Source organism: Polypterus senegalus, chromosome 4 (genome assembly GCF_016835505.1).
Source record: "Polypterus senegalus isolate Bchr_013 chromosome 4, ASM1683550v1, whole genome shotgun sequence".
Lineage (NCBI taxonomy): Eukaryota > Metazoa > Chordata > Cladistia > Polypteriformes > Polypteridae > Polypterus > Polypterus senegalus.
In genome coordinates, this window is record NC_053157.1 from 129,647,843 (window position 1) to 129,663,421 (window position 15,579).

At 35.9% G+C, this 15,579-nt stretch overlaps 1 protein-coding gene across 5 annotated transcripts in view; it reads left to right on the forward strand.

Moving 5' to 3' along the window:
• The window catches only part of pcdh7b (protocadherin 7b), a 471,284-nt gene that overhangs the window by 278,535 nt on the left and 177,170 nt on the right, over nt 1-15,579 (forward strand). For 2 of the 5 annotated variants that reach the window (XM_039751265.1, XM_039751266.1), the window contains exon 3: nt 6,686-7,456. The exons of the other annotated variants lie outside the window; for them this stretch is intronic. In XM_039751265.1, the coding sequence (XP_039607199.1) occupies nt 6,686-6,702 (17 nt within the window). In that variant the 3' untranslated portion in view covers nt 6,703-7,456. Of the gene's footprint in view, nt 1-6,685; nt 7,457-15,579 lie in introns of those variants that run through there. 5 annotated transcript variants of the gene reach the window in all.

Genomic DNA, 15,579 nt, shown 5'->3' on the forward strand with positions numbered 1-15,579 from the left:
AAATGGATTTCACCCGTGCATCCATTTACTGACCCTGCTTATCCTGTTTAAGGTCATTGTTTGTTTATTTTAAATATTGGCTTTTATTGCTTTAAAATGTTTTTAATGCCTCAAGTATTGGCAGCTTACCTAGATTTTGTTACTAACATGTTAAATAGTCAAGTCAGGACCTAAAAATAAAAAAAAAAATGTTAGAGACAGCAACATAGTGAAGGAAAAGACATGCACACATTGAAAATGCTAGGCTGTGCATTTGTCATCAAAGACCCTTTTTAAAGTAGCTTCCTTTATTAACAGGTTGTCTGACACTGTTTGAATCTTTCCTCATATTTTGTACACGTTCTCAGATACATACAATGTTAAACGTTAGCTTGGTTTTAATGACTACAGAATTCTCGATGATCATTACCACTGCATTTTTATTCAATTCAAAGCTCAGCCTATATATACTTTATGTCGCTAACAATCCTCATTGTATGACGGCGAATAAAATGCTAAAAAATTTAACACAAAGACATTCAGATCATTTTTGTGATACAGTACATTTAATTAATGTCATGGTTTTGCTGTATTGATTTACTCTTCATCGTAAGGGTTTAAGTTCTAGAAATATCGAAAAAATGAGTGCATCTAAAGAGGCAAAAAGCATGATGTCTTGCAAAACATCAAGACAAGCTGAATGGTATATGTGGGGCTTTTGTCATGCCACTGAGTCAGGAGACACCATACAAGAAAAAAAAAAAACAGACTTAAAAACATTCATAAGTAATTCTTTTGAACAATAATTGTTTGGTGAAGAAATATGAAGTTTTACTATAATATGCTGTGTTTTAAAATTACCGTTACATAATGATCATCTATCAGGAGTACCATGCTGTACTGAAATTTGACATATCCTGCTGTTTAGCGTTGTTAAGATGTATTCTTTGGTTTCCTAAAGCAAAAAATGTTAGTTCCAGTTTAGTATAATTATATTTACTTTTAGCCAACCAGAGTCTACAAAACATCCAACATGGCATCTTTGGAGTCTTTGATTGAGTTCTTCATTTACTTTTATCGTGTTCATTCTTTATTTATTCTTAATCATTGTGGTCTGCTGACATTTGCCTTCTGCCCTCTTTGTTCACTTGCTTTGCCTCAGTGAACTTCAGTACCGCCTGCTATGATGTTTACGTGTGCACTTTGTCAGTTTTCAGTCAATTTATTCAATTATGTGTAAGCAACTGTTGAGGTTTAACAGATATAGTTGCTGTAGGTTTTACGTTTTTCTCGTGATCTTTTTGTGAAACTCCTTGATGCCATCTTAATGATTTTCTTTGTTTTTTGTTTTTGAAGGAATTTTTGTTGTTGTTTTCTTTTTGCTTTGCTTAGCTCAGTTTTTTTTCTCTTAGGCTTATTAATGATATTCTTTTTATTTTACTTACATTGATTGCCTGTATTCATTACTTATGTTTATTTTACAGACGATATGTATATTTAAAAAAAAAAAAACTTTTTCTGAAAAATGACATTTTTTACATTTATTTTGAAAGTTGAACATTTCACGTAAATTTAGCAAACATATAAAACTGTAGGTTGTTAGTATTCACCATAGTGTTTGGTCATAGCAAAAATTCCAACTAGGATAAAATAAATACTGTAATATAGCGTTTTGTGATGAAAATCTTTTGCAGACTTCTTTCAGTATTTCATTGGACAAGGTGGCACTTTTTAAATGTGAATCAAGGTTCTTAGCATGCAGGAATGGATACAAGTGATTTTGTTGAAAAGCAAAAAAAAAAATCCACTACATATTTTCCAAAAATTTTGGGATGGACCTAAAGCTGTTTAGGGAAAAATGCCAACTGTGGCTCAGGCATTGGGCAGTAAACTATTAGTGCCAATCTTTGATTTCAAACAAGTGCATTGTTTGCAGAAATATAAAAAAAAAATCCAATGTACTGTGACATATCTGCTGCCAGCTGCCAGGCCAAAGACCTTTTGGCTTTTTGCCATCCTAACCTGACCTTTCTCTCACTACAACTAGGTCAGACACCTAATCTGCTATGTTGTCTGCTCTGTAGCCTCCTGGCAGGACCTGGCAAACTTCTATCCAAGATTGCACAATTATTTGTTTGCCCATGTCCATTTCACTTCTGGGCAACCTGAAAGATTTAACAATATTGCTTTCTCATTCTGACATGTATAGACCTTTATTATTCTTAGTGTGGTTCTCTTTCTGGGGAGACTCCAGCATGATTTCCCTGTGCTGCCATGGTGGGGCTTTTGGTATCCCCTTAACATAGTACTTCATTGGCAGTTATGAAACTCACTGGGGAGGAATTAACTATGGAATGGTAGTATATTCATGACTATTGTCATTTGTGTAGAAAAAATAAAGAAGCAACCAATTTTAGGAGTACATAGCATTTAAAGTAACAAAAAAAACTGCGCACAGTATTAAGCATTTGTATTATATATGTATCTTACTGAATTACAGCCTTTATTGCAAATCTTAAACATTTTAGATAGTGATTCAACTTGAAAGGAAGTGTGGAATTGTCATTTCAGTATACTCGTTAAAGTAATCGTGCATTTCATATGCTAATAAGGGTCTTGAACGCAAACATCATAGTAAGCTTTCATTACTGGGATATATGTCACAGAGAGATTTTTTAGTGAGTTTCCTAATTAAGAATTAAGAACATCAGAGCATTTAATGACAAGGACAGGCCATTCAGTCTGTCACAGTTCTTCAATATCCTGTTAGTGAGCTTGGAAACTTGCTTCCTATTTTAGCAGTTAATAAAGTTAAGTGTTTTCTTTAGCCTGTGCAAAATTTAAGAAATGACTGTTAAACAGTGTACTAGGAGCAACATAGTCACAGATTCAGAGACCTAAGTTTGATTCCCAGTCTGGTTGCTGTTTGTGTACTATTTGTTAAGTTTTCCCATATCCGTGTGGATTGGTTTGTTGTAATTTACATTCACACATCCTTGGGATACAGGAAGAAGGATAGAATATCTAGAGTAAAACTCGTGCACATATGAGGAAAATATGAAAACTCTACATAGTGAAGCTGTTCACCTGGGATTTAAACCCAGTTCAGTGGAAAAGGAAAGCAGCATTCTAACTACTGTGCTGCCAACCAACCCTAAACTGTACTGTCCAATGCAAAATTAAATATAAGTGATTTCATTCTGCCACTCCTCTCTGAAAAATATAAAATACTAGCTGTGTAAGCCCGTGCTGTAAAAAGCCCAGGATGCTAGAAACTATTGAAATCATCAGAAAAAAAATCGAAATGCAGAGTCGTCTGTTTCGTTTTTCGGATGTGCTCGGTCCGCTTGTCTATCAGCGGCTTAGCAAGTTTCTCTCTCCTTGGAGGTTTCGTTTTGCCGATGTGCTCGCCTCACTTTTGTATCAACGGCAAAGCAAGTTTCTCTCTCCTTGGAGGTTTCGATTTGCTGATGTGCTTGCCCCCCTTGTCTATCAGTGGCTAAGCAAGTTTGCTTTTGTCAGTGGTTTCACTTTGGGGACAGAGCTTCATGCTGTAGCTTCATACTTCTTTCTTCTTCCGACACGTTAACTTGGGACTTCCTTGCTGGCTCTTTGAGCTTCATGCTGTAGCCTCACACTCCGGGCTGGACAGACAGATACACAGACTTCCACGCGTAGACGTTTACTGTATATATAAGATATTTAAAGTCTTGGTCAGGATGAGCTGTGAATCCCACAATAAACAGGCAACCCCATTTAATGTTAGCAAAGCAAAAGTATTATGTTGTTTCCAAATATTGTTAGATCTCAAATGATAAGCAATCTTGGTCATTGGCAGGATGGAAGATCACTGTGTAAAAACTCAAGTTGCTGATTGAAATAGCTTTGATTCACCTGTAGGAAATATTTCCCCCTATGCCCAAAAGTTTCAATATACGATGCAGTTACTGTGTGACACAGTAATACAAAGTTGTCATTAAAGATCCCAAAGTATAAGTGACATTTCTTTGTGGACCTAGCAACATTTAGAGTTTGGCTACTGAATCTGCCATCCTCAGTATTCCCAGAAGAGCATATTTATCTCAGCAACTTTTGCCTTATCTGACTCAATTACCTGCGATTGCTGGGTACAGTTGTGTGTCACAAATTTCTTTTGTACAAAATAGGAAAGTCCTTTTAATGGCATTTATCAGGCCATAGGCAGTGCATCCTAGAAAAATAGCTTCTAACCTTAGCAGATCTCCTTTTCTTTGTTTTATTTTATTGTATCTATTCAAATTGATCTCTGACTTAGGGCAATATTACATTTATCTTGTTCTTCATCTATCAATCCATTCATTTTCAAAGTCATTTAATATAGTTCTGGGTCACAGAGAGCTGAGGTTCCTCCAACTCCTACTGAGCAGCAGCCTATCACACCCACCCACACCCATACTCATTCATACTGGTCCAATTTATAATAATAGTAGTTGCTGGAAGCAGACACTTTGCTTCTAGAAATGCTGGCCAAGATATGTATTTTGGAGTTTATCTCTTGAACCACAAATAATTGCATCCTTGACCCAAATATGAGACATACTTCAGAGTCATATTGTCACTGGTCTTTCATTCCCTTGAGAAATTTTCAGTACATTAGAAACATTTTGCTATTTGTGTTTTTCAGCTCTCTTATTTGGATATTTAGCTGCTCAAAAAATGTTTATTTGTGGATTAGTTTGTTTTCTTTTTCTGTACATAATATTTTACACCGAAGACTAAAATACTAGCTAACATAGCTGAAATATCCGGCGTTGCCCGGGAGAAAAATGAAGTGTTTTTTTTAATTGTTTGAGAAAAATATCATTTAAAAAAACACAACTTTAAAAATAGAAATAAATTAACAAACAATGAAGACTCACTAATGTGCTTGTCTTGTGGTCTTGTATTTATGTTATCATCCAGTTGATGCTCAGAACCGGACAAATCTATTTCATTTCAAAAGCAACAGTGGCACGGTGGGGCTCAAACATAAAGAATGTTGGCAGTCACCTCCAGTTCGCCCTCTGCAGGTCGTTCTGAGTGTCAACTGGATGATAACATGCATAGAAGACTGCAAGATCACCCCCCCACCCTACCCAGAAGGGGGTGAGTTAGGGTTGATTTCACCCTACACTATTTTTAGTCGACCAATGAGGGACATGTGTACCAAGTTTCATGAAAATCGCTTCAGCCATTCGGAAATGATGCTGGAACATACATACAGACACACACACACATACATTGACTTTTTTATATATAGATGATTTGAATAAAACCACACACATTTATCTAGTAATGTCCAATTAACAAAGTAGATGCTCTCCAGGATTTTAGCTCACTTAAATTTACCTCCGATAATAAAAATTCTTTATCATAGGAGGAATATGGATATATATTTTAATAACTTGGTTCAATCAGGTTGCCCAGGGCTCATGCATTTGCTTTTTGTGACCACTGTGTAATGATACCCAGCTTCATCCATGTATCTCCATATGCTCTCATCTGCCTCGTTTATTGCCTAGATATTCACACCGCCTGCTCCACCTCACACCTTGCTTCAGCTCAGAGGCAACATTCGCAACTTTTTCATGCGATCATAGCCAGGACCCTTAAGCAGCAAAGGAGCACCTCTGACATCCTTGCACATACTGCGTGTGCTCTCTATCAGAGTACCCTCACATGCTCTGAATCGATTCCTTTCGTGAACACGTTCTAACACCAATGAATTCATTTTCTCTAGCTTCTGATCTCTTTATGATATATGAATTTCTAAAGATTTTGCATGCTGAGCAATTTATATGCATTACTTTCTAAAAAATATGTGTATAAATATAATAACACTTGAAATAAGTAAGTAGGCACATACGGTAATTTTGTGTTCTACAGCACACACAGTATCAGCGACAAAGACTATCACTGCATTCCAGTAGAAATGTACCTGAATTTGCACATGCTCAACAGTGCTTTTTATTTTCAATACAAAGGAGCTTCGTTCTCAGAAGATTTGTTAACCAAGCTATTAGGATATAAAATACACATATACAGTAAATATGATTAACCTGAGAAATGTTATACGTTAGTCTCTTTTTTTATTGCAATATTGCATTTACCCATTATTAAATGTTGTAACAGCAGACTGGACATAAATCCCATGCCATGGTCACCGGTTATGTGGAGTTTGTCTATGTATGAATTACTTTTCACCAGGTACCCTAATTTTTCTGACTTCCCAGAAGACATTCATGTTGCATTATTTGGCCATTCCAAATTAGCCCTATGTGATTTTGGACTTGAAAGTGCCCTGTGGGAGACTGGTGTCCCATGCAAGCATGGTTTCTACCTTGTACTCTTGCTGCCTCCACAACCCAGAATTGGAAATAGTGAATACAAACAATGAAGAAATTAGCTAATTTACTTAGCAGTAATAGTCACAGAAACACTTTTTGCCAAATATTTATTAAATTGACTTGTATACAACACTAATAAAAATACATTATCTGTAGCATAGCTTTATGCCTTTCCCTTAATGCTTATTTTAAAAACATTCCCATGTAAATTATAGGTCCTCTTGCTGTATTTTTTACTTGTGATTTTCCACTTATCTTCCTTCCTGCCATGTTTGCCTCTCTTTTCTGACCTTGGTGTATTCCTGTCATTTTCCTACCTCACGTTTTCTGGGTTTGTTTAGGAGTGAAGAAAATCTGAACAGACATAAAGAAGCTTTCTCACCCTGGAATATTCCAGCCCCACAAAACAAACCCTCAAGTTCCACCATGGCTGGTGTCACTAAATGAAACATACACATTTTTCACTGTTGGAAAAGCATGCAGATTGTCCACATGAGAAACTGCCTCTTTGCCTGTGCCAGCGACTGAAGCCAGCATAACATGTAAATGAGAAAAACCGATCAAGCAAGAAGGAAAGAGAGGAAATGTCATGAAGAAACATGATGAAGGCTAAACATGAAGTAATGGAAAAAATGAAAAATGTATTCAAGAAAACTAAACAAGTGGGCCGCCTCCCCTTCAATGTAATTTATCAAAAAAAGAACACAGACCCTCCACAAATATCCCAAAAGACAGCTGGAGGAAGAAGGACAAAAGAAAGGAAAAAAAAACAGTCATTAAAAAAAGTAATAATAATACTTTTCAAAAAGCATTGACTGCTCCTGGATTACGAGGTGGATGTGGAGAACTACAAAAGACAGGAACTTTGAATAACTGTCTGCCAGCCAAGGTGGAGCTGACGTGATAACCCAAAACATCCTTAATGAAATTCCAGACAGGCTCTGAAGATAAAAAATAAAGGATTAGCGCATAGCAATGAAACAATATTACACTGATGGGAGAAAGATAAGCTACAAGTGGTCTGTCTCATACTAAACAGCTCATCAAAGCTGATAGTGCAGCAGTATTCTGTTTAGACTTGACACCTGCTAATATTTGGTACACAGGAACATAACTGGAGTCCTGCCATTGGAGGTGGGGGGGGGGCTTTATGGGTAGACAGTGACTTTTGAAACAGATGCTGCGGTGCCAGCTGCTGTCTTCTTGCTCATTTTGATTGTGTGTTACTGTACTCTGCACTATGGATCTCTAGCCACACGGGCAAAGGGGACCTGGGGTCTGATCTTTTTGATCAAGCCCAGGAAATGGTACAATCATAATAATAAAAATAATAAAGAGCTCAATCTTAAATCTAGTTTTAACAAACTGAGCATCAAAATCCAGATGATGTAGCTGCAAATCCACTTAAGGCTGCAGTTAATCTCAGAAAAACAGTGGAATTGAATTCAACAATCAGACTTCAAGTGAATCTAATATAGGCGACAGACAATGAAACATCTGGGTTTAATATGAAGGCTTGTTCTCGAGGAGGCCGCTTATTCTGCATACGCGACTGATGGTGTCATCTTTGTTTTATGTAAGATTTCAAATTCCAAAACTGCTAGCCTAGATAGGGACTGAGCCAATGGACTGTCCTGCAAGTGTGTTGAAATTGCTGTGCTGTATCCTAATTTTGCATATGTGCTATTACATGTAAATAGTTTCAAAATATGTAATTTTGACTATGCATTAATTGTAGGATAAAATGGCATATATAAGCAATAAAATGCCTTAATATTATGTATATGCTGCTTTCAAAACTAAAAAAAGGAATTGTGTTGACAACCAAAAAGAAATTTTCATTTGCACATGGGTTTTCCTGTGGGTACTCTGTTATTTTTTTCCCACATCTGTAAAAACATCCATATTAGTTCAGTTGGTAATACAAGATTGGCCCTTTTTTAAGTGTGTGGGCTGTGAGATTGACTAGTGTCTTGTCTAGGGCTGTTTCTTCACTTGCACCCAAAGCTTCTTAAATAAACTGACCCCCCACTGGGACCAGGAACTGATTTAAGTTTCTTTGAAAAGGTCATGTAGAAATGACGAACAAAAGATGCTTGTTTACTTTTAAAATTCATAAAGATGCATTACTGTTTATATTTTATTCCAACAAACTTCTCTTGGATGTAGTGGGTTAAAAAGAGGATGGATTTGTTAAAACAATGTGGTGATATGGTGGGACAGGGTAGAGCACTGCTATCTCACAGATTCAGGAGCCAGAGTTGGATTCTTACTCCTGTCTTTGACTGTTCAGAATTTGAATATTGTCCTCTTGACCACTTGGGATTTCCATGGATCTCTTGTAATTCCCTTTTACAAGCTGGTTAGATTGCTTTGTGACTGTAAATTGACGCTTTTTGAGTGAGTGTGCCCTACGATGGACTGACAGCCTGTCCTGGGTTGGTTCCTGCATTGTGTACTATCCTAAAAGTATAGCCTCTGGTTTCCCAGAAGTCTTTACTATACATACATAGATACATACATACATAACCAAATAAACTGGTCAATAAAGGTTGCTTTTGAGCCTAAGTTCACCAAAAAGAAACTTTATTAACAAAATAATAATAATGTTACACAAGCAAGCACAAAGTATTGACTTCACAGCCAAAGACAAAATCCCGGATGAACCATGAGTTCTAGCTATTGCAAGGTTTTCATCTCTGTTAATTTTAAGGGTGCCTAAAGCAATTTCGCACTATAAGAACTTCCTTAATCCTTTACAATATCTCACACAAAACCATTGCCTCTTTTCCTCTCTCCATTTGAGCCCTTGTCCTACTTCACTTTCCGACTTCAAATTCAGTGATGTGCTAGATAGGAGAATCTTTTAATCCCTTACTAGGAAGTACTTCCAGGGTTATACTGTACTGGAAAACACTTCTAAAGTCACGAATGGTCTATGGAACGCCAATGAGAATGGCCACTCAGCTCTGCCAAGTGACCCCAGATTCTCCTTCAGTCCTGAGTGAAAGTTAACAATTAACAAGCCAGAATAACCCAACAAGGTCTGTCCTCCATAAAACCTAGCCAGGTGCCATGTAAAATATAATGAGCCTTCCTTCTGTACCCCCACTGGATGGGAGGACCCCTGAAACATTGCCTGCCCTCCCTTTTATGATTCTTTTTTGACAAATTTAGGCATAGCAGCAGCACTGAATGCTGTTTTAATTTTTCTGATCATTAACTGATTTATTGAAGAGAAGAAAAGTAAGACCAAGCAGAAGTTTTTACATCAAAGCATCAAAATGAAGCTGAGCGAGTAAACTAAGTGGAGAGGCTAAAAAAGTAGTTGAAGAAAGAAGGCAAATGCTAAACCAACCTAATCTCTTAGTCCCTAACTAAAGCAACGGGGAATTAAAGTTTTTGAATGGATTTTCTAAAAATTGGATACGTCAAAATGCATCCTGCCATTTTAAATTACGTCTGCGTGTTGATGTCATACATAAAGCCAACATGACCAGAAAGCATAAACAACATGGTAGCAACCATATCCATATGCCACAAAATAAGGACTTAAAAAAATACACAGTTTAAAAAAAAAAATACAAAATTATAACAGATTCTTTCATTATCCTATATCTTTATTCACAGCCATAGAATTATTATTTCTGGAGCATTACGTGCAAACATTGCCACAGCACTTGTGCTTTCATCTTTCCTGCCCTTAATTGTTGTAAGGCCAGTGCTCACCTGTCACCCATTCACAACATATATACATTAATGTAAATTTAAATTTTATTCAATACAATTTTTTATTTCCATGCATCACAGTTTTTATGTGAGAGTTACTATTAGCATTTACTGTTTCAAAATGAAATGTAAAAATATTGGATTTTTAGTAAAGTTTAAAAGTGGTGAGAAGCCATCATGATCTGATGGCTTATGAAAAGCTATCTTACTCACCTCGACTCCACACAAATAGTGTGTTTTCTTTTTTAATTATTGACAAAGCCAACAACTAACATCTCCCCCTAGAGTCCTAATTAAAACAGACACTATGCCTGTCTCACGTGGACCAGCTAAGACACTTACTCGTCACACATCAAACAGTCGGGGATAAACATTATGAGCTACTGCTCTGCCCCTCTTTCTCTTTCTTCACACATACCACTATGTTTACTCTCTTGCATATTTGCTTACCATCCTCAAGATGTCTTCTTTTCACTGTTCTACAGTCTCATTAGGAATCGAGAGGCATGAAACTGAACCTACACTCATAGTGCTACCACCTGGACCAGACCATTAAACCAGAAATTAACACTGAAGCACTCTTATGTCTCCAAAAAGATTCAACACAGGGGGGAAATTGTAAATTGTAAGTGTTCTTCAGATCAAACTACTTTGTAAATCAATGTACAGTATGTATAGCGGCTTAAATGCAATGCTGCATTCCTTGAAAGTGTAAAGGAGTTACATTGAACTGACATTCACTATTTACACTGCAGTAGTGACTTTCCTAAAACAAACAAAAAAATCCATTTGAATATTTCTTGTGTCACAAAAGGCTTTTATACAGTATAGTCAAACGTAACCTCTGGGGTTAATGACTGAAAGAAGATAATCACTTTTCTGCACAGATGTTTTTGGGTATACATAATTTCTTTTCTCCTGATGTTTTTCTTGTATTGATGAGTTTGATTTTATTCATGCAATTCCCTGACAGGATTATTCCTTTAATCAGATGTACTGTATTATCTTTGCTATACTTTGTTAGTACATCTGGAAATAGAAGATTTAAGATTAAGCTCTCCATATTGTGCAAAATTTGCTTAAACCGAGACAAATCAATGACCATTTTTACCAGAGATTTTTTTAGTTTTATTATTAGTGAACCATTTCAAGCTTGAAGACAGATATTTTAGCATACATACATGAGAGGGGTGAAAATGGTGTGCTGTAAGTAATGCCTTGAGCTGTGATTGGTGCTGTTTATCACTGATAATGAACAATTGATGTATAATTAGAGCTCTTAGCTTAAAAACACATTTATTTTAATGATGAGCTTCAAATGTTAAAGCTACATTTAGCATGATTATGAAAAGGCTAATGAAAAAAGGGAGTTTTTTTAACTATTATGTAAATATATTTAATCAGATTTGTATTATAGATATATTTATCTATTACCTTTCAACACATTTATTTTAATGGTGAGCATAAAATGGTTCATGTACATACTGTATGGCATGTTTATTCAGGCTAATAAAAAGGTACAGTCTTCTTTTAAAATTGCTGCAAGAATGTATTTAATAATGTCTTTTTGTGCATTTGAATGAGCTCAGCCTAGCTTCAGATAACTTCAGCATTTCAGCTGGGTCACACATTCATGATTTCAATGGTGAATTCAGAAACATTGGACAGCTCATCCACTGGCTGTTACTGATCTTCATGACTTTCACAAGACCTACACGATAAAATTCAGTCGTCCTTCCAAGAACAGCCACCATCAATTTTTATTGTTATATTGAAAAACAAACAAAAAACAGCAACATCTAAATATGTTAAAAGAGAACCTACATGAAATTCAATACTCATCTGGCTATCTTTCATGATTTTTTTTTTGTTGCTTTTCTCAATCAAGCACAGGGGAGATGGACACACAATTATAAAGCCTTGATCTGTATGGCACCACATGGAGCTAAAATGGTGACTCCCTGCTGATGTATCTGTTAGAGCATAGACATGCAGTTTGCCTTTTAATAGCAAAATCTATCCATTTTATAAACATCCCCCATTGTTCAGTTCCCAGAGAGTGACTTTTTCTTACATTTATATTGTGAGCACAGCATTTCTCGGTTTGATGGGCATTGATTGATTGACTATTTCTTCTTTTCAGGCAGTGCGAGTACAGGTGACTTTAGTATAGTGAAAGTATAGAGAATACAATTGGAAATAAAAGACAATTATTATTTTTTCATTTTTCTTGAACAATAATAGGCAGAATCTCCCTACAACCTTGAACTGAGTAAGCACATTAAGAAACAATGGAGGGACTGAATGCTAATTGTAAATTTTAGCTGGTTTTCGAAACATCATTGATTTTATATGAGTCACTGAAACACCTAATAGAAAATGTGCCAGATAAAGTACTGTACATCTTACTCCTAAGAAGTACCAGGAAAATATAAAAAGGTTATATTAAATGGTACAGCTTTTGAAACATGAAGTTATGGTTAAGTATGTACAGTAATAGATGAGCTGTTTATTTCTAACATTGGGTTACAGAAGCCATGTTTCATTCATGCTTTTTTCATTTGACTGGTTTCCTATACAGTGTTGGCTCCACCCTTGTGTCAAAAAAAAGAAATAAACAAATGGATAAATTTTCTTCTTATGTGACAAATAAAAGTTAATTTGTAACAGTATTTTCCTATGCCATCCTTTATAAATATCATTATGCTACCAAATGTAGTTTATTGTATTATGAAGAGCATAGGATTACCATATGAATAAGTCAGAAAATCTATAATTCTAAACAATGGCAACAGTAAAATTTCCATATAAATGACCCTTAATTTTGAGATCATAAATGTTACAAATCCACTCATTATCATTTATTAATCAAATGTTAGGAATCCATTTATCATCTGATTTATCTAGTCACTCTTTTCAAAGTCTTAAAATATTAAGGAAATAATGACAGAACAGAAAACAAGCATGTACAGTCATAAGGATTATTCATTGATGTTCAATAAATTATAAAACATGCGATTTATATGTAATATTCTTTTTTTCTTGTTCTATTATTTAATTTCTATGATGAAAATCAAAATTTTACACTTCTGGGTTTAAGGTAACAAACTATATTTTAATACATTCAAACACTTGCTTTTGAAAGATTTGTGAGGCAACTACAATCTCAGTCTCTCACTGTTTTAAATTAAAATGCTTTGTTTTGAGGATGTCAACGAAGGATTCAATTTCTGTTGGATATAATACTTTGAATGGCTCATTGCAGGTAAAAAGTACTCAGTAAAATAACCAGCTAATACATTGCCCCGTGAAAAGGTCCTTGTTTCATTAATCATTCGCCTTTCTTTTTGGAATTTTGTATATAAAACAGTCACTCAATCCAAAGCTTCAATTCCATACACCTAAGTTAAAAAATTAGATGGAAGCACCCATTTCAATCTCTTTTAAATAGAAAAATGGTGAGAGCCTCTGTTATGTGTTAGGATTGTTACTTACCTTCTCCTTCACAGCATATCACTAAATGGAAATTAGGACTGTGTTGGTGCAGTAAGTAAATGCAAATAAAAATATTCATTGATTAGTGCAACCGGTACAGATGACATTGACTCTAGGCTTTACCGTGTCAGTATCATGTTTGCTTTCTTTTCTCAATCGCTGTCAAACCACCCTCATTGCCAGTCTATTAATGGCATACAACAGCTTCTAAAATAACAATAGAAAACAAGAACCTGTCATAGCAATATCTGACGTGCAAAAATCTGTCAAATACAATTTGCTTAAAATTGAAAAAATCTTTCAACCTCAAATCAGACTTATCCTATTCTCCTTCCACTTTTTCAACATTTCTATTCCTTCCCATTCCTTCATATTATGGCTCCCATGAGCTTTCATAAATATATTCCTAAAATGTGTGCAGCCAGATGGACTAAAAAAAGTTATACTCTCAAGGAAGATATCTGTTCAAGTAATCACTTCAACACTCTATTATTCATCTTTTTGAAGAAATTGTTATAACACAGATCTGAAAAAAATCTGTACTATGGACACGGATAAAAACTGAACACTGTTAATTTGATTTCGATAAAAATAAACTGGGGAACACGGTTGCTCAGCTAAGAAGCCCTTTCACATTCTGATGCTTTAACTTCAGTTTAATTATTCATTGGTGCTCTTTCTGGATGGAGTTTGTTCTTCCTGTGTTCATATGTATTTTTGCAGTATATTAGGGAAGGTAAATTGGCCTCATGATGAACTAACAACCTGTGGACTTCTTGGTGATCTGAACTGAATTAGAAATTTGCAGAAAGTAGATAGGTGAAAATGTTTATGGCAGCAAATTGCATGTATGTGGTATTAAAAGCAGAGCTTACTTATGTAAGTAAACAGATGAAATGAAATTAATATATATATATATATATATATATATATGTATATGTGTGTATATACAGGTATATATATATACAGTATATATATTTATGTACATATATATGTGTGTATATATTGTAACAAAGGTGCTATATAAGCGCCTGACCTGACACAGACTCACACCAAAGGCACATATGAAAACAAAGAAACTTTCTTTTTCTTTACCTGTGGGGCATGTCTTCTCTGTGTCCCACAGGCACAACAAAGTCCCAAAGCAGACCAGTAAAGCACACAAAAGCATCAACACTCTTCTCCTTTAACCATCACTCCTCTAGGTCAAGCTTTGTCCTCCTCCTCCCGACTCTAGCTATTGAGTGGTGGCTGCTGGCCCCTTTTATATTCCACCCGGAAGTGCTCCAGGTGGTTGACTGCCGAGTTCCGGCTGCACTTCTGGGTGTGGTGAATTCACTGCCCATAAGGGCTCAGGAGTCCCAGCTGCAGCACCCCCTGGTGGCGCCTGCGGGACCCAACAGGGCTGCCCCCAACTTCAATTCCCATGGAGCCCTGTGGGAAACCAAGGCACTGCTCCAACTCAGGGGAGCTGCCATCTAGCATCCAGGGGGAGGTATTGCACAGTCCATGGCTGCTCCCCTGAACATGAAGCGAAGGGGCACCCCGGCCATCCACCACAATATATATATAAATGTGTGTGTATGTAAGGCAGTCACCAAATTCTGCCACAGCTATTTATTCATTTTTGTATTTTATGAGTCACTCATTCAGCCATCTGTTTTTATTGTGAAATAAATATTGTGCAAAAAGCTTTCTTGATAGACACATTTATCTTGTATTCTACACATTTAAAACTATTGCCTCTGTTTTAATTGCTTTTCCAAAATTCCCAAATGACTGCTAGACTGCCTTTTTTAAAGCATTAGCTCACTGTAGATGTATGAAAATCATATGGTTAATGAGCACATGGTTCCATTGTAGTCGTCAATGCAATTTCCAATCTAGCAACAAGAAAATATTGCATATTGCATATTGCAAAATATAAAATGATTATACATTTCAAAAAAGGTATCATCTAATTTTGTGTGGGACACAGTGTTATTAAGTTGCAACATTTATGCTTTCCTTG